Here is a 24624-nt window from a genome sequence, read left to right on the forward strand (position 1 = left end):
AAACACTATACTTGATGGAAAATTGAAAAAAAATCTACAGGAGGGCCTTGCAAGACCCACAAACACAAAGAAATATTAACACTTCCAATTTAATGAAGATTTCAACATACCTCTATGAAAACATGAATCCTGTTGTTCTTCGCTTTCGCATCTAGTTCCTCTTATCTATTCAGTTTGTATGTTGAATTCCATGATCAGCTGAAAACAAACTCTTTCATCTTTTCCTCTGATGAAAACAGTAAAGAGTATGTAACACTGTCACATGACACCAAACAAAAAAATTGGCAAGGTGGAATTGACACTGCTGACAACCCCAAAGAAAATCGGATGTACGCAATTCCTGAATTAAATGAAAAATGTCCTGTTCAATCGCTCAAGCTCTTTCTTTCCAAAACAGATCCATATGCCACCAGCCTCTTCAACTATTGTTTAAAACCTGCTTTATCTTCTCCAGAAAAAGAGTCCTTGTGGTTTAGCAGTGTCCCCATCAAAAAACACCAGTTTATTCTTTACATGTCCGACATTTCCAAAAATGCAAATTGCGTTAAATATTACACGGCACATTGTCTTAATGCCATTGCCATTCAAGGTATGAATGATGCTGGTTTTGAAATCCGACATATTATGTATATGTCCGGGCACAAAAACGAGTCATCTGTTAGAAGTTACAATCGGGATTGCTCAACATCACAGAAAAAATTGATGAGCGATACTCTTAGTACACTTACTGTTCCGTGTGACACAAAGCCTAGTGTAAACAACCAGCTTGCAGTCATTTCCCACACTGCTTCAAATTCAGACGTTCAGAGTCTCGATAAACCTGTTTCCACTTTAGCACCAGCGATCCCTACAGCCTTATCTATGCAATCTTCACATTTTCTAACCTCTGGATTTATGTCTAATTCCACATTCAACAACTGTGTCTTTAAATTTGAAAAATAAACTCAGACACACCAGACAGTGCATCTTCGCCTAAATCAAAAATGGCTTCCCCAAGCTTCAGTTCCGCTTCGATTTAATCTAGGTCAAATTTGTTGCTAAGGCGTAATATTAATGCACAGGTAATTTAAAATTGTAATACAAGTCTAGAGAAGTTTTTTTTTCAATTAAAAAAGAATGAAACTTAACAATTGAGTTAGATTTGTATTTGAATGAAATTATAAGGAATGAAGCTTATTTTAACCTATGTTATACGATATAACATAACTTGGGGCAGTTTAAGCTTTTTTATAAACAGCTTCGCATTTTATAAAGCATAAGCTGCCCCAAGTTATGTTATATCGTATAACATAGGTTAAAATAAGCTTCATTTCTTAAATAAATAAATAAATGATTTTATGTATGGAAAAGTGGGTTATGTAAGATTTAAAGACACATATATAATTTAATTTTAGTTGTAACACGTCATTTGATTGGATAAAAGATTTCATTTATACCATATAACATAAGTTGCCTACGTCACAATGAGTTACGTCAAAAACGTATTACTCTGCTTGACGTTACCTTAAAAAATATGCTTAGTTTGAAGCCATTTTTGGAGGAAAAACTGTCTTATTGTCTACACTGAAATTAAATTTTAAGGAATGAAGTTTATTTTAACCTATGTTATACAATATAACATAACTTAGGGCAGTTTAAACTTTTTTATAAACCGCTTGGGGTTTATAAAGCATAAACTGCCCTAAGTTATGTTATATAGTATAACATAGGTTAAAATAAGCTTCATTCCTTAAATAAAAATAAGATTTTATTATGGGCTGAAGAAGCAGCAGATCTTTGTGCTTTAATTGATAGAAAGAGCACATCTTGAAATTGCTTATTGATTTGATAGAATTACATATAAAAACTAGCTAGGTTATGAATAAAAGACTTAAATCTTTGCCTTATACTTAGTACAATGTATTAGTTTTAGTTTAAGTTGTCTTAAAAAGTGCATATTTTTCTTTATGCAGATGCAGTGTGATAAAAGAAACTTACTTTTTCAAATTTTTAAGACCTAATCATATTCTGAAATATTTTAAAAGATTCATGTTCATATACATATTTTTTTTTTATCTACAATTAAAAACACCCATTATGGATGAAATAATGGATTTGCAAACATGGAGAATCAAAACTCAACTTAGACACTGTAGGGATTAGTATTTGGTAATCAATATGACTGAAATACACTGGGTAAGAAACCTCATGATATATATATTGCTGCTTTAAGAAATGTTAGACATTTTAAATTAGTAATATACAAAATATGAAAAAAAAATCAATGACAAAATTTGTAATAGAAATAAATGTATCAGTATGCTGTGGGAATCAGTTATACTATGACCTCTAACCTCCTTAGAAGTTCATACAAAAATAAACATACTCTTCAATAGGTTCATCTGAGGAAAATATTTGCAAGTGTAAGTACTGACTGTTGAATAATATTGATTTTTATGGTAGGTAGCTTGGCTGGATAAGATAGACAGGAGATATGCTTGGATAAAAAGAACCTTGGTGGACTTTGAGGAAAAGTTTGGACCATTATTCCCAGAGGCTTGGGAAGTTTCGGAGAGGATATGTATTGATTTTTGTAATATTACAAGGTAAGATTTTCTCTAGTGACTGAGCTACTGTGAGGCAATTAAGAATTAGTGAAGAATTAATGGCATCTTTTAAAAATCTTCTTCTCAAGAACCACTGGGCCAGGAAAGATGAAACTTATATAGAAAAATCCTCAGATAGTGTAGATTCAAGTTTGTTCAAATCATGACCCCCGGGGGTAGGGTGAGGTCACAATGGACGATCAAAGTTTTACAAAGGAATACATAGGAAAAATCTTTAAAAATCTTCTCCAGAATCACTGGGCCAAGAAAGATGAAACTTGTGTGCAATCATCCTCAGGTAGTGAAGATTCAAGTTTGTTCAAATCATGACCCCCTGGGGTAGGGTGGGGCCACAATGAATGATCAAAATTTTACATGGAAATACTAGGAGTGAAACGGTTCACCGCGGTATCGATTCACCGCGGTATTTTTTCTCGGTTTGATACACGGTGCAAAATCTCTAATTTTCCGTTCGGTTCATTTTTCGGTCGGGATCGTTATTCAGTCTGGTTTGCCATAAGGTAAAACATGTTACTCAGTATAAATAAGTATAGAAAACGTAAAATTTTGATGACTGATAGCTTGTAAAATAATTTTTGACAGTCAAATAATTTTAATCAATTTCTTCTAGTCAATTTGCAAATAAAATTTGTAAAATATGTGACTAGATTTAGAAAAAGAAAGCATAAAACAATGTTGAATTTGTTTCCTTCTATCAAAATGTATCGTATCGAAAATAACCGAACCGAGACAAAATTATACAATACGTATCGAACCGTGAAGGAGGTGTATCATTTCACCCCTAGGAAATACATTGGAAAAATCTTCTTATCCAGAACTACAATAACTATAGCAATAAGTATAAACCAATTTCTTTGAAAATGCTCACTATGAATAATAGCTTGAAAATAAAATTGAATCAATTATATCTACAATTAATTCTATTGCAAAACATTGATATTATGTTTTATTTTCACACAAGAAAAACGTGATGGTTGTTGCAGATGAATTTCTACAGAAAGGGTGCGTCGAATGATATGAATAACATATCAGAAAGATAACCGTGCAACACAAACAACACATCAGGTGGTAAATAATTACAAAATTACATAAACACGAATACTACAAGACTAAAAAGATTGAATTTCTAAATCTTAGCTTTACTTATACAATCTTCCAACCAACTTTATCCTAAAATTGGATGATATTGACCAGTATTACTGTATTTCTCCATTTCCCAGTATACCGTACTTGTAACAGAGCAGAGTTCATGGTTGTAGTTTTACTTTAGATGCAATCACTAATACAACACTTTGACATGGCAATTAGAAAGAATGTTATGTAAAGTCATGAAATCCTTCACAGTTCAATTGACTGAAAAGAATTTAGCATGAACGTGTTTGACGGTGTCTGGTCAATTTCGAACCCTGCTACATTCGGACCATGACATAAGGCCCCAGACTGTAATTGTGATATTTTGTTTAAAACTATTTTTTTTAATTAAGTCTCCTGAGTCATTCACTTGACTTATTGCTATCTTCAAATTCAAAAAGATCTTTCAAAATTGTTTTTCTTGATCGACGCCATTGAAGCCTTTCAGGCTTTTGATTAAATCATGATCCATGGGGGTAGGTACTACGGCCACAAGACAATGAAAGTTTTACATTAGAATTCATAGGAAAAGTCTTGAAAAAATTCTTTTCTCAAAAACAGCAAAACCATGATTGGGTATATTTACATGGAAGCATCCTCAGATAGTATAGATTCAAGTTTGTTCAAATCATGACTCTGGGGATAGAGTGGGGCCACAATGGATGATCAAAGATTTACACATGAATACATTTATTAACAATCTTCTTCTCAAGAATAGCAAAGCCATGATTTGTCTTATTTATATGCAAGCATCTTTGGGTAATGTTAGGCCAACATTTTTTTTTTTCTGTTTTCTGGGAATTTTTTTCTCAAAAGTATGAGTCGGAGGGTCGAAATAAAAATAAAAATAAAAGCTCAAAATTTAAGCAATCAGTCAGAAAAATAAAATGAAAAAAATGCATTAAAAATTTTTATTTTTAATAAAGGTTGAATTTTTTTTCTATTACCTTAATTTGTAAGGAAAAAGTGTTATTTAAAAAACTTGTGTTTACAAAACACAGATTTGCTACTGTTAAGGAGGGATTCTTCTCATATTTCTTGTATTTAAAAATTAATGAAATTTTCATAGATTCAAGAAGACAATAGAGAGGTTGAGATTTCATACGCGTATGAGTACGGGTATGTCTAGTAGGGGATTTCCTAAATTTCTTGCGTATTGCATCATCAGTTTTGGTGTTGATAAGTTTTCTACACCTTCCTACAACTTGTAAAAAGGCATCTACAGGTATGTGTAAACTTGTAGCTTTTTCAATAAAAACTTGTCAATTTATGATTGTTGTTAATAGGATGTTAAGTTTCATGAACACTTATTTTAAACATGTTTTGTTCACTAACTAAAATCAAACTAATGTCACAAAACTACTAAATAGTTGAAACAGAGACACTGATTACAGTCTACACGTTCATGTTACACGTCATTAAATCTCAACAGACAAATTACAAAAAACGCGTACGTGTACATCAAAGTTTGTGCACACATACACGTATGCGTACAAGTTTAAAATCTCAACCTCTCTATTATCATTAAGTGATGGTATCAGTTAGATTGAATTTGACCATTTTATTTTAGAGTCAAGGTCAGGTCAAGGTCATTATCTTTTTCCTTGAAATTTTGAGTAAAAAATTACTGTTGCCAATCATGTGATGCCTACTTCTATTTTAAAAGTTTAAATGTTTTTTTTTACACAAAAAGATGTTACCATATCGGATCTATTAAATGATTCTACCAAATTAATCGACATAGTCTAATTAAAAGAGATATTGGCTAATCCAAAGTTCCTCTGTTTTTCTTAATTTTTCAGGATATATTAGTTATTTTTATATATATACTTCTTAGATTTAAATATTTCTTATTTTCACATATGGTAAAGTAGTTATAGAAATATACAAAATGATATGAAAACAAAAAGCTTTGACCATTTAGTTAGAGAGAAAAAACACTTTTTACTGATTTTTTGCTCAAATCTGTTTTTAGATCTGAAGCTTTCAAAAGCCAACAGAATTGTAGTTTGTTTAAAAAATCATTATTATTTGCTATTGTTTAAAACTTTAGGGCATTTTTATTAATTTCAGCTAATTTCGAAATTTCTTTTAAGTCTTTGATTGTTTAAAAAAATTAACTATAGGTGTTGTTCTGTAAGTGATTTTGACAGGCAGAAAAGGAGATATTTTCATAAGCCGCAGTTGCACCAATAATATAGTTGCTGCTGGATTTCAAACTCAGTTTAGCTTTTCTATCTTAAATTGTACAACTATGATGAGTAAAGAAAAATATGATCTTTTAAGTACATTACAGCTTTGTATAAAAGACATATAAGCAAATATACTTGGATTATTTCGACTAGTCAGAAACCAGAGAAGAATTCCTCCTTAATGCAATCAATGAACTATTTTAAATTTAACTTTTTCTTAGATATTTGGGGCAGAAGGTGCATTTCTAGTATTAACAGCTTGCAGTTTCTAACATTAATGCAAATCAAACATACAAATCTATAGTCTTCTCTCAGTTGTCAAATATCATAGTGTCACCACAGTAAACTTATAGGACTTATGTCACATCCCTCATAAACTTTTCAGAATCATTTATTTTTTGGTATTCAGCAAATAACAAGTTCTGAGGATTTTGGACTAGCTCAAGCATATATTTTTGCAGGTAATTTGAATTCCAATATTTGTCATAAAACGAGTGAAAGTTGTGACTCAAATTTCCTCAGTCATGCCACTTTCTACCAGTTCTAGTGTTCTATTCTGTTGTTACTTGTAAAAGAAAACATTATTGTCTTAAAATTAAGTTTAAAAAAATCTTCAAGATGTATTTAAATGTATTGAAGCAATTGTCAAAGATAATACGTACTTAAAACCTTTCAAAACAAGCGGTTGACAGAACCTCAATTTCCACGTGGCCCTCCACGTGACATTTGATCAAAATTGCTGTTTCGTCTATTTCATTCAATCTTTCATTAAAAGTTAATCTGAAATTTATACTTTTTCTAATATATGACATTGACATGTCACTTTTTAAAATGGGCCCCTCATCCAAGCATACCCTGGATGTGATGGATGAGGGACATTCTTGGAGTACAGCCTGAGGCTGAAGAGTATCAATAGCATATTTCTTGACTAATAATATGCGGGCTTGCTATTCAAATAAATTAAAACCCATGTGATATCACCAGTATAAATACCGACCGCCATGCCTCAGTCACTCATAATCTAAAGCAAATTTATTGTCAATGAATAAAATAAAAAAGAGGCGGGTATATTAATTGATGTACTAATCCATGCAATCTCACATGAGTGGGAAAGTTGATACTCTTCAGCCTCAGGCTGTACTCCAAGAATGGGCCCCTCATCCAAGCATACCCTGGATGTGATGGATGAGGGACATTCTTGGAGTACAGCCTGAGGCTGAAGAGTATCAATTATAGTATATTTCTTGACCAATAATATGCGGGCTCGCTTTTCAAATAAATTAAAACCCATGTGTTATCACCAGTATAAATACCGACCGCCATGCCTCAGTCACTCATAATCTAAAGCAAATTTATTGTCAATGAATAAAATAAAAAAGAGGCGGGTATATTAATTGATGTACTAATCCATGCAATCTCACATGGGTGGGAAAGTTGATACTCTTCAGCCTCAGGCTGTACTCCAAGAATGTCCCTCATCCATCACATCCAGGGTATGCTTGGATGAGGGGCCCATTCTTTTCATACAGCCTTTGGCTTTCAGAGTATCAATAGCATGTTTATAGAATTGACAATAAATTGAATCAAACATTTATTTGGAAAAATCATCATATCAGTCACAGTTTAATACACCATTCATATAAGAATTAGAATCATTATCTTGAATGTTTTTAAAATAAAATTTTTTGAAGTTCTTCGATGAGGACCAATCTCCAGTCTTCAAAATGTTTGCTAAGGAAACACCACTTTTCAAAGCTGCAGAAGAGGATGCTGTATGAATTGAATGTGCCTTAAAAGTACTTATGTCTATTCCTGCACTTTCCATAACACATTTAATCCACCTAGCTATAGTACTTGTGGAAACTTTATCGCATGTCCTAAATGAGACAAGAAGTTGGTCACACTTTCGAAATTTACTTGTTCTTTTAATATATTCCTGTAAAGTATACACAACACAAAGTTTTTCATCCTTGTACCTATTAAGGGTAATAGAAAATGACCTTCCTGGTCTAGATGTCTTAAGTAACGATGTAAAATAAAAAACAACTCTCTCTGAACTTAACATCATATTCTTAATATCCAAGTTTACAAGAGTTTGTGCCCTAGCTGCTGTTGTTAAAGCTAAAAGTGTACATAGCTTCCAAGTAAGTTGTTTCATATCTAATGAATCCAAAGGAAAAAGAGACTTTAAATATACAAGAACTTTAGTCACATCCCATGTAAACTGATATCTTGGTAAGTTTGGTCTTATGTTAAACAAACCTTTCATAAATTTTGATAGTAATGGTGAATTTTTATTCCATTTTTGATCTAATAAAGATCAAGTCTGAGTAACAGCTACTTTATGAGTATTAACACATGAGTAAGATTTTCCATCTTTGAATAACAAAAACAAATAAGACATCAAGTCCTTGTCAGATATTTCATATACACTTTTGTTTTTTTTATTACACCAAAAAATGAATTTTCGCCACGCAAGGTCATATTGTTTTCGGGTTGATCCTCTCCATGAAGACAGTATGGTAAGCTTAATGTCTTTTGAAATCCTTTATCTTCCAAGGTTTTCCAGAGAAAACTGCAGCGGCTAGGATGATTTTCTTGTGTAGGGGATGGTTTCTTTTTCCTTCTGTCATCAGATCTGCATGTCTTGGCAATCTAACTGGAACAGAAACAAGCATCGATAATAAAAGAGGAAACCAAGTTTGAGATCGCCACACAGGAAAAACCACAATCGCTCTTTCTACCTTATCTTCCTTGATCTTATTGAAAATTCTTCCTAATAGATGAAAAGGCGGAAAAATATAGGGCATTAAACCTGTCCACATAAAAGAAAAAGCATCAATTTTCCATGCATTGGGACTAAAACACCAAAACACATATTTCCGTATTTTATAATTGTTATCCGATGCAAAAAGATCAACATCTGGACAAAAAAACTTTAACTATTCTATCAAAAATTTCTGATTTTAAACTCCATTCACATGATGTAGAAGTTTCCCTAGAATAATAGTCTGCTACATTTAATTTCCCTGGAAGATATTGACATGTTATCCATATATTCCTTGCACAACACCATTGCCAAATATCTTTTGCTAAAAAATCCATGTCCTTTGAAACCATTCCACCCATATTATTTATATAAGATATGGCTGTTTTATTATCACATTTTATGCCGACATGAACATTTGTTTGATTTCTAAAGAAGTATTGTAAAGCAAAGAATATGGCCAATAACTCCAGATAATTGATGTGGAACTTTTTCTCTCTTTCTGACCACTGTCTGCTAAAGTAATCTGTTCTAAAAACAGCACCCATTCCTTCACAAGAAGCATCAGATTCTATCCAAAAATCTATGGGCAATAAATGAATAGGTTTACCATTTTTTATTTCAATATTCTCTATCCACCAAATGATTTAATCTTTACTTTGAGTAGATAAAATTATACCTCCATCATAATTATCACCATTTTCATTCAGTGTCTTAACCTTGTCCCTTTTTAAAGATCTGTAATAAAGGGGTCCTATCGAAACTGCATTAAATGCATGTACAATGAGCCCTATGAAAGTTGCCACCTCTCTTATACTAATACAGTCTTCTTGCAATAAATTTTGAGCAGTACTTTTTATCCTGTCTATTTTGTCTCTTAGTAAAAATATCATGAACTTCTTTGAATCAATTATCAACCCAAAAAATTCAATTACTTGAGTTGGTTTCGTCACGCTTTTCTCAAAGTTAACTTGAAAACCTAATGAATGCAAAGTATCTATTATTAATTGAGTATTCTTCGTACAAAAAACCAAGCTTTGGTTCATAATTAAAGAATCGTCCAGATAAAATGAACATCTGATACCAATGGATCTAAAATGAGCATACACAGGTTTCAAAATAATCCCTGTTGCAATTGTTTTTTGGACAGCTTGAAAACCAGAGTCCCTACTTTGAGCAGATTTTGGCATAATATTCCAAATATCTGCATTTACCTGGGGAGGTAACAAATATGTACAATTGGCTGGTCTGGGATTACTCTCTATTATTTTCTCTGTTTCACCCTCCTTAGTACAGAGAGTGTTGACCATGTTTGCTAATTTATCATCAACATTCTTTCCCTTTTTATCTGGTGAAAACCAGTCTGGAAAATCCCAGTCATTGTCTACCTCTGTCATCCATAAAAAAAATCAAAATCATTTTCTTCATTTACACTTGAGCCTTCATGCTCATTATTATAGACATCAAGATCAACACTCTCTTGTTCTAAATTATTCAGATTTTCTTGCTGAAGGTTATAAATACACCCAATAATATCATTTATCCCCATCATTTCTTTGAATTTGTCAACACTTTCAGTGTCCATGTTCATAATAGCATTGGTAATATCATTACCAGAAATTTCAACCTTTTTATATTTCTTCGCTTTTGTTACATTACTACCTGGCCTTTTACATTTACTACCTTTCTTAGATGCTGAGGACGGCTTCGCCATCGACGTTGAAGGCCCTTGTTCATTATCATCATTTGCACTTTGTATTGCAGATTCTGCTGTTGCTCTAACTTCTAGAGCTCTTATTTCATTTATTTTAGAGGTGAGTTTTTTCTTGGCCTTTCTAATGTCCTCGCTATCGAACCCCTCAAAAGACTCATCGTCTGAGTCTGCCATAATTGAGAGGACGTCAGACTTTTCTGGCGAGGACATGCAAACATGTAAGTTTCAAAACAAAACTTGAAATTCACGTGTACCATGTGAAAGCCTCAGACCATGTCAGAGAACAATAAAAACACTGAAAAATAAACGTGTATACAACACGTGAAGTTTAGACTTCGTCTAACTCCAAATTTAATCAGAAAATCTCAATATACCTTAAAACCTGCACGACGTGCGCCAAGAAAAATACAGACCTGTTTACTCTTACGATTTCGCCGTATTTTGTGCGGATTTTCAGTCCAAAATACGTCTTAGGTTTGCTATAACGAAAATACGGAAATCCGTTCATATGGATTTTAGCAAATAGTTTTCGTTATCTGTCTCAGTTTGACGCTTTTAAATCGCTAAAGAAGAGAAAATTTTCAAACATTTAAGTTGCCAAAACGTGGTGGTTTAAAAAATGACAGAAATCACTCAAAAGAGAGCAGTGTATGACGTTTTGCTTTGTTATTAAAGCATGTTTTGGTAATCAGAAATGTAGTTGTTTTCTAGTAATATATGTACAGTCGATGAAAAGTGAAATCTTATGGGCAAATGCCAAATCTCACTGACAAATCTAATGAAAAATACTGAGAGACACCAATTTGGGTAAACAGGTCTGAAAATATGAGTGATTGAGGCATGGCAGTCGGTATTTATACTGGTGATGTCACATGGGTTTTAATTTATTTGAATAGGGAGCCCACACATTATTGGTAAAAAAATATGCTATTGATACTCTGAAAGCCGAAGGCTGTATGAAAAGAATGACTATTTAAAATATATGAAACCAGACGATTCTGACATCTTGACGCTATGCTATGCAGTGACTATTCACGCTTCGAACATTGTGATTGGATTAATATATTTACCTCAGCCAATGACAAATTGCATATTGAAAGGCTTGTGAAAAGTTTATTTATACAGTGGCTCCCGTTTTATCCAATAGTCAAGTTGTCAGTCTAATTTTATCAGAATAGCCGATTATTAGAATAGCCGATTGCTCCATACCAAGTTCAAAGATAGATGTATAGAGCTACATGTATTGATAATACATCGTAGCAAATTTCAAACTTGCACTTTCGTTTTCTTTTGATTAGTTTACTTAGTGAATTTCCTAAAATAAATTATTTCACTTACGTATGAATTTGATATGATAACATTTTTCAAATAAATTGATGTATAAAATATATTCTTTGATAGTTATTGCCATCTTAATTCAGCACATGTTTACATTCCTTCTTCGATGGTCGCCATTTTGGAAATGGAAGTAGACTAAATGCTTGACTAATATCAGTAAAATATTTTTCCCTGAATAGATTGAAAATTAAAAATCAACAAAAATATAAAATATTTTTTTTATAAATATAACTTCTTTGTTTTTATTTGTGTCTTTAATATGGTTACGTATTTTATCCTGTTTGTGACAATTCTCTGGTCAATGAGTTTACCAGTCTCATGCATACTTGTCTGCCATGTGGAGAAAGATGGTATGGACTTTGAGACGTATATTTATAGTATGGGCCGTTTTTGATTTTAACCATAAATTTTGCACTTAATGGTGAACAAATATTAAGCCAAATGACCAAGTTAAACAACTGAATAGGCTTATTTCATTATCCAAGCAAATTGTCACACACAAGCTAATCAGTTCAATAATTAAAATTTCAAGCCGTAAAAATTGCAAATAATTGTCATAATTAATAAGTGCATCATTGAACCCAAGCTGATCACCACAACTGTAATCAAAACATATCTATCTACTATGCCCACTATTGACACAGGTAAGGTGCCTGTGTGTGTCCAGCCGTAACTAATCCCCTCATTGTCGTACTCAAGCCAGTCAAGGTGATTGCAGGTGTCAAACTGTGTAAACAAAGGCTTCACATACGAAGTTGGAGGTGTGAAGAAGTGCTGATTATCAAAACCACTATGATAGTCCAAATTTTTGTATCAGATAAAACGAAATTCCAATATTTTCTCATCAGAATATCAGGTGAAATTATCAATAAATATATAAAAAATGGTTTTGTGCTCTGATATTATATTGAAATAGCCAAAATATTCGGTAAACCGCTATCCGATAAAATGGAAGCCACTGTATTTCTTTTATTTTTTCAGTGACTATAAATAAACTATTGATGGGAGAAATACAAATTAAAAACTTGAATTAGGGACTTTTATTTATTTATTTTTATTTCATTTTAGCCCAAATTAGGGTCGGCGCTTCCGTAAAACAGGATATAAAAAATTGTTTGCTTTAATTCAAATTTGTTCATATCTTGACCCCCTGGGGTAGGGAGGGGGCACAACAGATGATCAAAGTTTTTTAGTTAGGAATTTATAGGAAAGATCATTTAAAAATCTTCTCAAAAACAACAAAACCATGATAAGTCATTTTAATACCGGGTATACAGGTAACTCTTGATGGCTTGTACTTCGATCTCTCGAAATTCTTGATTGATCGAAGTGAGTCTGGGGTCCCGAATTTTCCCCCTATATACAGTACAGGCAACGCGGATCCCGTATTAGACCGCGTCCCCTCCGCGGTGTGTTAATCCTTTCCGCGTTACACCGTTGCGGGTTTTGATCGCGGTTCACCTGCGACCGTGTTTACACCGCGGCGGGGCCAGCTACTGTTTTCTCCCGCTTAGGTGTTGTTACTTGTAAAGCGTTGTCCTTGTAAAGCATTGTTCCTTCTGAAATTAATATGACCATGCTCATCAGTATGATTTACATGTGTCGTCAAATCGGAAAGACCCTCGTTTATCATCTGATTTGGGGCCTAAAATAATTTGAACACACAACACAAAAATAAACTTATTATATTCAGAGACACAATGTGTTAGAGAGATAGGCTACGGGTTTTTACGTGTCTGTGTAACTGGCCAATACTCTAACGAGATACCTGCAATACCTTCCGATTGCGTAATCTTACATCGTGAAGCAATATTGGCGATCTAATCATAATAAATAAATGTCTTGGAAGCAGTTTGTTTAGTGAAGTAGTGGCTATGGCTCTTACGGTTTCCGTGTTTTTCAGAAACTCGATCGTAGAATTAGGAAAGTCCACAACTGGTCAATCAATTGATTAATCGACTACAGTATATCTGCCCACAGAAACGACTATTTTGAAACTGAAAAAAAAATAATCCAGAAGAAAATCATTTCATTGAAATTTTATCATGAATATTTTGTTTAAATTGATGGACTCGATAAATCAATAAACTGATTGGGGGAAAAACGACGCACGTGCCTAAAATTCTGTACGTTTCTTCTTCTTTCTTTTTTTTTTTTAATTCTACGTATTGATAAATAATACATGCACATGTACATAAATATCAAGCCCGTCGGCATTTACGGAAAATAGAAATAAAACATAATTTGATTTATTTTTATTTTACTTAAGCTCTATTATATTGTAATTTGTTTTAAAAGTATGATTGATCCTTTTCCTTTTAATATACACTCAGGGTAAAAAGGAAAAAAAATAGTAAGAATATATTGACTCGTGTAAATTTCATGGTTGTAATCTCATTTAAAATTGAAGAAATAATGAAACATTGAAGAATAATGAAACATTGAAGGTACTTGTGTGTTGTATAGCTAGACAACGCCTTGCTAATACAGAGAGAGGCACCCCAGATACGGTAGGACAGGTGTGAAACCCCCAGGGCTTGCCGTTTCCTGCTCTTGGTCTGCTAATCCCTATACACAGGAAATGATCACGACTAATTCTTAATACACAAAGAAACAGAATATGTTCAAGTAAACTTCGCATTTGATTTTTTTCTTGAATATTATTGAGAATAATAAGTTTTAGTGATATACACCCCCTTTTTTTAAAATTGTTTTGTGGAGTCTATCACCAAGCACATAATTAAAGAAAATAATTAACTAAAGAAATAACTTAATTAAAATCAAAACACTATTTTCCAAAGAAGTAGATCTCGAGGAAAAAAAACTTATGTTATATTTTATTGATATCTTGTATTACCCACTCACTGCAAACTCTCACCATCGAATATTATAGCTTTCCGGTAATTCGACAATTTTAGAGAAATTCTTGCACATTTATACAATAAAGTTAAATTAATTAAATGAATTAAAGTGTTCTAAATTCGGTAAAAATACAAAAACATAAACAGTATAAAATATATGTACATTTTTTTTTCTCATAGAAATGCTGAAAATTGTTATCGGAACCTGCACTGACTATTGTTAGCAAGTGTATGTAACATTATAATTGCAGTTCGCATATAATTCAAAAAGAGAAGTATTTAGAACCAATATTTCCTATATTAAAATTTGTCATGTTAAACTCTCAAATGACACAGCTTATAAGTAGTTTTTTTTTTTTTTTTTTTTTTTTTTTTTTTACTATTTACAACAAAAGATGTGGCTTTAGTATTGAATGATATATAATTTATAAAAAATTAAATAAAAAAAAAAAACATTTAAAATATCTTCTGCTTTACACATTCTTTTTCGGAACAGGTTCATTATTTTCACATCACTGTTGCAAAATAAAAGAAAATACTTTCATAAATATACATACATTGCGGATATTTAATTTAATTTTTTTTTACAGGGAATTTGCAAAATTCCTGTTTGGGGAGATAACTCCCGTTTGTTAACGATACTAGTTGATCGATGATTTAACCGCGGGGGGGACAGGTAGGTGATGAATTTCCCGCGGAGGGAACGCGGTTTACCTGTCTCACCTGGCCAAATCCCGCGTTGTGTTTATACCGCGACGGGGCGCGGGAAATACGGGATCCACGTTGCCTGTACTGTAACTAAGCCAATTTACTCTTGATTTCTCGAACTCTTGATCTCTCGAAACCCTTAATCCCTCGAAGTCAAAACACTATGCATATTCTATTAGAATTTACCCTCGATACCTCGAAATGGCTATGTGTATACAAGGTTATATAATTAGCACCTTTACCTGGACATTTGAATGACCCCAGGCGGAAGACGCGGCTCTCGAGAAACGGGATGTTTATTCAGGTGACATTTATGCTGCAAGGTGACTGTCTTACGATAATTTAGAGACGCAGTGTCAGTGAAAAGTAGTAATTGATTAAAAGACGAAACACTAATTTAATTTTTATTTCAAGTCAGTGTCAAAGTTAAACAAAATATGAAAAACCAGAAACAGCCTCAATGTCAATATGACGACTATTATTGGAAGAATACTTACAGAACTGCGTTCAATGATCATGTTTGGAATAGTTAATGCTATGTATGATGCTGTAAAATGTCGTTTTCATGTAACAAATGCGTAGTATAATGTCCGTATTACAAAGAATAAATAAATATATATAAATGACAATACACATTTTTTGCTTTACTCAGTTTAATGAAATATTCATCTATTAATTTACAAAAAAAATATCGTTATTTTATAAAAAGCATGTTAAAGGTTAGCACTGCATGAAAATCATTACATCCGATAAGACTAATTTTAAAATCCTGTCAACAAACCCGGTGTAGCATAGTATTTTGATACCGCGATATATTGATCCCGGGGTCAATATATCGCATAATATTTTGAACCCGGGTTCATTTTTTCGCTGCGATATACTGAACCGGCTTATAAAATATTGAACCCAGTGGGTTCAAGATATTATGACCATAAAATATTGAGTCCCCTACCCTTTTAATTTAAGAGGGAGGGGGGTTCAAGATATTATGACCATAAAATATCGAGTCCCTACCCTTTTAATTTAAGAGGGAGGGGGTTCAAGATATTATGACTATAAATTATCGAGTCCCCTACCCTTTTAATTTAAGAGAAGGGGGTTCAAGATATTATGACTATAAATTATCGAGTCCAACTCCCCTTTTAATTTAAGAGGGAGGGGGGGGGTACAAGATAATATGGCCATAAAATATTGAGTCCCCTACCCTTTAAATTTAAGAGGGAGGGGGTTCAAGATATTATGACCATAAAATATTGAGTCCCCTACCCTTTAAATTTAAGAGGGAGGGGGGTTCAAGATATTATGACCATAAAATATTGAGTCCCCTACCCTTTAAATTTTAGAGGGAGAAAGGTTCAAGATATTATATATGGCCATAAAATATTGAGTCCCCCTACCCTTTAAATTTAAGAGGGAGGAAGGTTCAAGATATTATGGCCATAAAATATTAAGTCCCCCTACCCTTTTAATTTAAGAGGAAGGGGGTTCAAGATATTATGACCATAAAATATTGAGTCCCCTACCCTTTAAATTTAAGAGGGAGGGGGGTTCAAGATATTATGACCATAAAATATTGAGTCCTCTACCCTTTTAATTTAAGAGGGAGGGGGGCTCAAGATATTACCACAAAATATTGAGGACCCTATTGTATGTGTGTGTGTGTGGTTTTTTTTTTTCATGGGGAGTTTTATAATTTCAAGTCATTATGATTGCAAAAATATTGAAATTCTGTTACACTTTTGAGGAGTTGGGTTTTAAATATCATAGCTGTAAAATATTGACCCCACTTAAAGGTTCGTGGAAACTGTTTTCAAAATACAATGGCTTTAAAATATTGACCTTCCCACTTACATTTTAATTTTTCATTAGGGGTGGGGGTTCAAGATTTTATGGTTGCAGAATTCTGACACTCCCTCCCCCTTTTTTAACTTCAGTGGTCAAAAAGAGGGGTTCAAAATAATATGGCTGGTAAATATTGTACCCCAATTAGACTTCCTTAGGTACTCATTTCTGTTTAATGTTGCTTTCTCCCTTCATAAAACATCAAATATTCCAGTTACACCCTATGGGATGAACTATTGAATCTATAGCCAGATTTTAATGGTCAGATAAATGGTGGTTGGCTGATATATACTGTTCATCCTTTTGTTTCTTTCAATTTTACCATTCTTGGACATAACATGAATAAGAAAAGACAAATTCCATTTCATTATAAATTAATTTATGGCTGATACACTGTAGTAGTTAAATAAATAAATATAAACACCCCAAACACTAAAAAAAATAATCTTTTCTCTAACGTCTTTCTACTCAATCACAAGACTGTCCTACGCACAATAAATACACATCTCCACAAAGTCTTTTTCTGTGATGCCAAGGCAGGCATGGTGACACCATCTTAAACAAGAGTAGCACTGGATTTGCTTCTTGTAGTTTGCTGTACAGAATGGAAGGTCGCATGCGAGGCTCCTTTTGTCTAATTTCCCATGAGTGAGAAGCTCCCCACGGACATAAGCTCTGTACTCTGAGACCTCCATCTCCTCTTGAAGACGACGTTGGAAATGATTGCATTTGCTTTGATTAGTTCGATTTTAACATCAGAATGATGTATGTAAGCTAAACACCCCTCAAACTGGACTACTCAATTTGTACACTCTCTAAACACTGTATAGTGATAATACAGAAACCATCAGAAATACAGAAACCATCAAGGGGAAACAATAGACAGTGGGTATTGTTGACTAGCTTCCAGTGGCACCTCCTTGTGTACACACAATACACAGGTGCTATATCCCTGTTACCTCCTCAATGGAGAGATACTACATTGCTCCTTGAATTTTCTTTTTTCAAATTGTAAATTATACAAAAAAAAATTAAATTAAAGAAAATAAATAAATACCTTATGGAATGGGATAAAAGACAAAGAAATAAATATCTCATAATTGTTTTTCCATCAGACATATCAAGTTATTTTAGTTATTTAATGTAGAATATTTGGGGTTTGATGGTAAAAGACAATTATTTTTAATTTCCTGGTGACAATTTCAGACTTCAATATTTTGGTTATATTATTTTACTCTCACTTCTTTAGGTATATTGCACAGTTATTAAAAAAAAATTTAATATAGAGATACCCAACCCTTGAGATCTAACAAATAAATCAAAGTGAGTGTGTGGGAGACGGATGTTAAATACTTTCACTTCCTTTTCCATAGTAGTCTTTAAATGGAGGTTCAATACTTCACTGCCACAATATTTTCAACCCCTTATAAAATGTTGTGGGGTTGAACATTTCACTGCCATAATATCTTGAACCCCCTCTCACCATTCAAAAATTATTTTAGGTCAATAATTTTTAAACACCCTCCTATACACATATATGTCTAATAGGGGGTACAACATTTTACAGCCATAAATCCTAGCTTAAACCTCCACCCCAACCTACCAAAAAAAAATAATTAAAATTAGGAGGTACGTACAACATTTCAACGCCATAATCTCAGAAACCCCTATGCTTGAAACAGAGAATGTCTGTAATGGGGTTCAAAATATTATGGGTTCAATATTTCGCAGTGATATTTTGAACCCGGGTTCAAAATATCGTGGGGTTCAATATAATATATGACACCGGAATATTCTGGACTCTTGAAAACTGGAACTCTTGATCTTTCAGTTTTTCCTCGGTCCCGTTGTTTTGTACTGAGATGACCATTAAGGCCCTTGGGCCTCTTGTCTAGTTGTAACGCAGACAATATTGTCTGCATTATAGAACATGATGTAAACATAGTGTATTGTAATGAACCTTGTACTCCTTTGTACAGTAGGATTTTCATATTTAAGGCCAGTTCAGAAACCTGAAGCCGTCGACATTTCAATATCCAAATTGGACATGACATTTACAATGAAGGTGGCAGGGTATAGTTTTTTTTTTTATGCCAAACATGTAGCGAGCAGATACACATATACATGCATTTAACAGAAACTTATACATGAGGACAGTTTTCTAAGGGCTAATTAGTTACACTTCATATGCCCATAGCTCACAAATTATGTCAACACATAATATGTAATCTACCTATCTTAGTGCACATATACCGAAAATGCATTTGGGGACACCCCTAATTTTGGCTTGTTTTTCAAGATTTGGGCCTCAGTCGCACCCATACAGTCCCCCCCCCCCCCCCCCCCCCCCCGAGCAAGGAGGATAAACCACCCAGTATTCTGTAAATTAATGCATTCCCCAGTGGAAATTCAACAATAATTGTTCTGGGGCCATCACCTTCCCTCTGAGATACACACCCTCTTCTAAGCCCTACTGCTTTCCAGCTGAATTTCCTCTGCAGCTGACCACATGTCTTATGCCCTGTTCACATGGAGAGATTAATTCGCAGTAAATTAATGCGTAGTAAAATGATGCGAATTAAACAAATGCGAATTTAATTGTGTTCACACGACAGCTAATGCGAAGTAAACTAATGCGAATTATAATTTTATTTCTACAACAATGCTATTCAGTGAAGCTATTATAACTTCATTTATAAAGCACGTCATATTGTGCAGAGCAGATATACATTTGACACAATGTCATAGTGTCTACACACATTTTAGTGATTAACATAATATTCCTTTGTTTTCCACTCAAAAATAGCACAAGTACCTATATTTGACCATCGACATGTGGCCTGTGACTTAATTCTGCCCTTACGCATGCGTCAAAATTTAATTCGAATTAGCTTCGCATAGCGTTCACACAGAGCTAATGCGAAGTAATTTAATTCGCAGTAAACTAATTTGAATTAAACTAATTCGCATTAAATTCTTCGTGTGAACGTGGATCAAATTTAATTCGCAGTAACTTACGTTTAATTCGAATTAAACTCTCCGTGTGAACAGGGCATTAGTTTCACATTTACAACTCTGTATATGTTAAGCATCATAGTGACACCTACATGTTGCACACCTTTTTTATCATAAAGCACTCAGCTTCACTGAAAAAATGTATCTCATAATTGTTCTAAACATATTTCTAGATAAAATTTCACATCAAACAGGGGATATCTCAGTCTTTTAAGAAAATTGACCGGGTCTTTAGTACGAAACTATCCCCTGCCACTGAAACTTTAAAGCAGTGAGTTGAACCTAATACATTACGACCATAGAGAATAAGATATTTTGATTCGAGGTATAGTCTGAAAAAAAAACCCATGTAAACTTGGCAAGTCAGAAACACACAATAGAGTATTGCTGATGTCATGCAAAGTGTGTAATGGCCTTGACTCAAGTTCAAGGTCACTAAGGATAAAAATGTTTTGGATGAATTGCCTGAAAGTATATGTGTGAACTTTTAAAGTCGATAACACACAGATGGGGTTTGCTCATCCCCTGTGTGGCGCAGTGGTTAAAGCGTCTGCTCTAGAGTCATGTAGTAAGGAGCTTATCTTAATGTCGCAGGTTCAATTCCCAGGACCTGGAGACTGGTCCTTCAGATGAGACAGTATAAACCGAGATCCTGTGTCGCAGTAAATGTTGGTGCGAAAAAGATCCCTCACCGCTCAATTGCCCTGAGTGTTGAGTAAAGGTATGAATTTGCAGCCCTTCACCGGCAAGTGGTGGCATCTCCATATGAGTGAAAAATTCTCAAGAGGGACATTAAACAACAACAAACAAACAAACATAACCAGCTACAGAGTGTGTCATGGCTTGATGCAAGGTCATTCAGACAAGTTCAAGGTCACTGATAGAACTGTACATTTCTTAACTGTCTTTCTACTGGTGAAACATTGCAAGTTGATATTCCATAAAAGATCGCTTATAACCTTAGAACTTGGCATGACCTTGACTCAAGGTCACTTCGCCTTGTCCGCAGCTCCAAGGGAAGACCTACTTGTTGCTTTGCAATGAGCACTGCTCTATTTATGTTGCCCCGAATGAAGTCTGGCAACATATTGCTATTGTATGCCAAAAAACGTTGTTTCTTGCAGATGGCTGGAACTCTCCATAAAAGATGATGACCAGCTGTATATATGTGGAAAAAAATTTCAGTTTCAACATTGCTACCGTTGCCATGGAAACATGCGAAAAGTGAGGAATTTTGTCCAGGGAGTGTTCTCTCTGGTCCCTTGAACATTCATCATGAAACTTTACAGAAATGATGATCAATAATAAATATTGTAGTTGTGCGATTCCCATTTAAAGTTTTCAAATTATCAATAGTTGCCATTGAAACACAGGAAAAGTGAAAATTCTTTAAGTTCAATTTCCTCGGTTCATGCTCAAGCAATCATTTTGAAACTTTAAGGGATGATTCCTTGCATTGTATCAAAGTGATTTCTAATTTAAAAAAAAACTGGAATTGGCCGCACACAGGTACCATAGAAACAAAACAGAAAAAAGATATTATGCTCACATATGTTCTCAGAGGTGGCTTGGACAATCTTGATGATATTTTACAGAAATTATAATTAGAAACTCTTGGTGTGCAGTCAACATTCAAATTTTTTAAAATTCCTACGGTTGCCATGGAAACGGATGAAAAGTGAAAATTCTTTAATTTCTATTTTTCTCAGTAACTACACAAGCAATCTTTTGGAAACTTTAAAGGTTTATTCCTTCTACTGGTTTGTTTTCAGCAAAAAAATTGGAGCAGGTCCATTGCTTCAGCCACCAGAACGAAGTCGTATTTTGGTTCACCTTCGTTTTGTACTCGAGCGTTCTCGTAGATGGCTTTCAAAATCTTTATGAAAGGACAAGATAGGCTAAGACCCCTTTTTGGCCCCTGGTTTGGGATGTCTTTTAGAATTATGCAACAGTTTATCAATAGAAATCTGTTGTTACCCCTGCCACAAAATGAGTATTGGCTCTAATTTATGGAATACCGTAATTTTTGGGGTATATGTCGATGGGGTACATAGGTCGAAAGGCTCATTTTCAGTCGTAATTTTTAAAAAATCCTTAGATAGGACGAACTTGGAAGATAGGACTAGGCTTTGTTTATCTATTTGCTAGGGATTCTTTCGTAGATACTATGCATCAGAACATGTAAACCTCTTAACTTAACCCGTGATATTAATGTATTGAGAAAATAAACTGGTATTTTTATGAGTACAGCATTTTAATAGTGTTTTATACAAACATAGTTAAAACTTCCTTGAATTGTGATATAACGTATTTTCTCCAACTTGCCTGTTCAATGCCCTCATAGTTTGACTCTGTCGTTAAACACATAAATACGGTAGTATACAACAGCTATAATTAGGAAATTACTCGAAATCAAAACAATAATCATTTCCATTTTAGAACATTGTGGACACATTGTATTATTCTGACATTATTTACCGGGGTACAATATTAACTTTGATAACTGCCATTTTTATATTTCTTGTCCAGGGATTTGCTAAAACACGCAATTGACTATTACATGTAACAGTGAGCAATTGAAATTAATCATATTAACATGCTATAATTTTGCTTGAGATATTGTTGTAAAAAATAAATTTAATTGATAACACATTCGCAATTTAACAGTCATCATGAATTTCACAGTTTTGTTTGTTCTATGATGTATAGCACTAATACCCCTGTAACGGCACGTGGATCTGTTAATCATGCCCTGCAGGTGTTTAAACCAGCACCTTTGTGTACACAGTGTATATCCCTTTATCTGTCAGACAATTAAAATTCTATTAGAAGCCAATCTTTGTATAATTAAGTGTACCCCTTGGGATATAAAACAAAATAGTTATGACTAGGACTATTTGGTAAATAATTTTAGGAATTTACTGGCAACAATTTATTTCACGCATTTTACATTTGAATAAATATCACAAGACAATGAAAAAATATTTAGGTATACTATTTCAATTAATCTTTTCAAATAAATAAAAAAAAAAGATTACAATTGCGATTGTAAAAAACTCTTACGTATTGTAAACTTTGATACGGTTGCAGTTTTATTTTTAGTAAACAATTGCGACTTCCAACTTCACAAGATGGACAGAGCATGTTGTAAATATACTCTGAGACATTATTTACTAGATGATATTATAAGTTTTTTGTACATCGACGGATATTTAATAAAACTTATTTTGTAAGAAGTCAATGGAATAAATATTAAATTCTTTATTGTTTATTTTTTTTCTCGGTAAAATAATTTTTAAAAATACGAAATTGGCACAGATTTGCTTTAAAATTGACGTAAATTTTACAGATTTTGGTCATTTTTCATAAACTTGAGCCTTAGATAGGACGATTCATTAAATAGGACGACCACAGCGGTTCTGAGAAAAAAAGTATCGTCCTATCTTCCAAAAATTACGGTACACAGAGGTCACAGGAAGGTCAGAAAATATGACAATTTCCAAATCTTCTCATTTTTATGCAAATTTTCATCGATTTTTCTGTACAATTTGTTTCAGAAAACATAGAGCACAAGCTTGCCTATCTACCAAATTTATATATTTCATACACAAGTATTAGATGCATCTTATGTATAAAAATCTCAGATAGGCAAGCTTGTGCTCTATGTTTCCCAAAGTGAAAAGTATCTCAAATTTGATGAAATTCCTCCAGAATTGAGGAAATTCTGGAAAATGTCCTACTTTTTCACCCTCTTGTGGCCCCCCTATAAGCTTTGAATCAAAATTAGTGCTGGTTTTAAAACAAGCATTATTTTAAGTTCTTATCTACAAACTATCACAATTTTAACTGTGTTCTGATTTTTACATCAAATAAGGGGCCAGATTCAGCCGTTACCATACCTTGTCCTTTACACAAATAAAAATCACTAACCCTAGTTGTGCATGGGATATTTTATTTTTTCAAAGTTTGTAGCTGACGCCAGGTAAGAAACAAATGAATTAAGAAGAGTCGAGGTCACTTGACCATTGCATGCTATCAGAAGTTTCTTTTAATCAAAGTACTGAAAGGACTGATATGAGTTGATGGTTGTCCAAGCTTTGCTAATGGGTATTGCTCTAGAGATGAAAAAATGAAATGTCTTATTAGAAACAGAAATTTGTTTTTCCATTTGATTTCTGATGTCAATTTAATGGCAATATGCAATGTATTTTAAAATCCAATTAACAGATAATACTTTATGAAATTATAAGAAAACAATATTCCTTTCTTTTTACAGTATAATTATACAAGTTATACATTTATTGAGCATTGCTACCTTATTTTAAGAAATGAAATGAACTTGCACACCTATCGTAACATTTTTGACCTTCCTTATAGTGTATGCAGCAAGTATTTTTTTCTCTGATATTTTTTTTCTTAAGTAATGCTTTCTTTTCACATGCAGTTTTCA

The 24624-nt window shown here is 33.4% G+C and overlaps 1 protein-coding gene and 1 pseudogene across 1 annotated transcript in view; one reads left to right on the plus strand and one right to left on the minus strand.

Annotated features, from left to right (window-relative positions):
• The window catches only part of LOC133206147 (vacuolar protein sorting-associated protein 53 homolog), a 540720-nt gene that overhangs the window by 271223 nt on the left and 244873 nt on the right, over positions 1 to 24624 (plus strand). The window contains exon 8 of the mRNA XM_061342079.1: positions 2443 to 2585. Coding sequence (XP_061198063.1) covers positions 2443 to 2585 — 143 coding nt within the window. The remainder of the gene's footprint in view (positions 1 to 2442; positions 2586 to 24624) is intronic.
• Positions 6770 to 10620, minus strand: LOC133171914 (uncharacterized; annotated as a pseudogene).

This window comes from Saccostrea echinata, unplaced genomic scaffold, assembly GCF_033153115.1.
Source record: "Saccostrea echinata isolate AGI-Se365-2 ecotype Australia unplaced genomic scaffold, CSIRO_AGI_Sech_v1 ptg000054l, whole genome shotgun sequence".
NCBI classification, from domain to species: domain Eukaryota; kingdom Metazoa; phylum Mollusca; class Bivalvia; order Ostreida; family Ostreidae; genus Saccostrea; species Saccostrea echinata.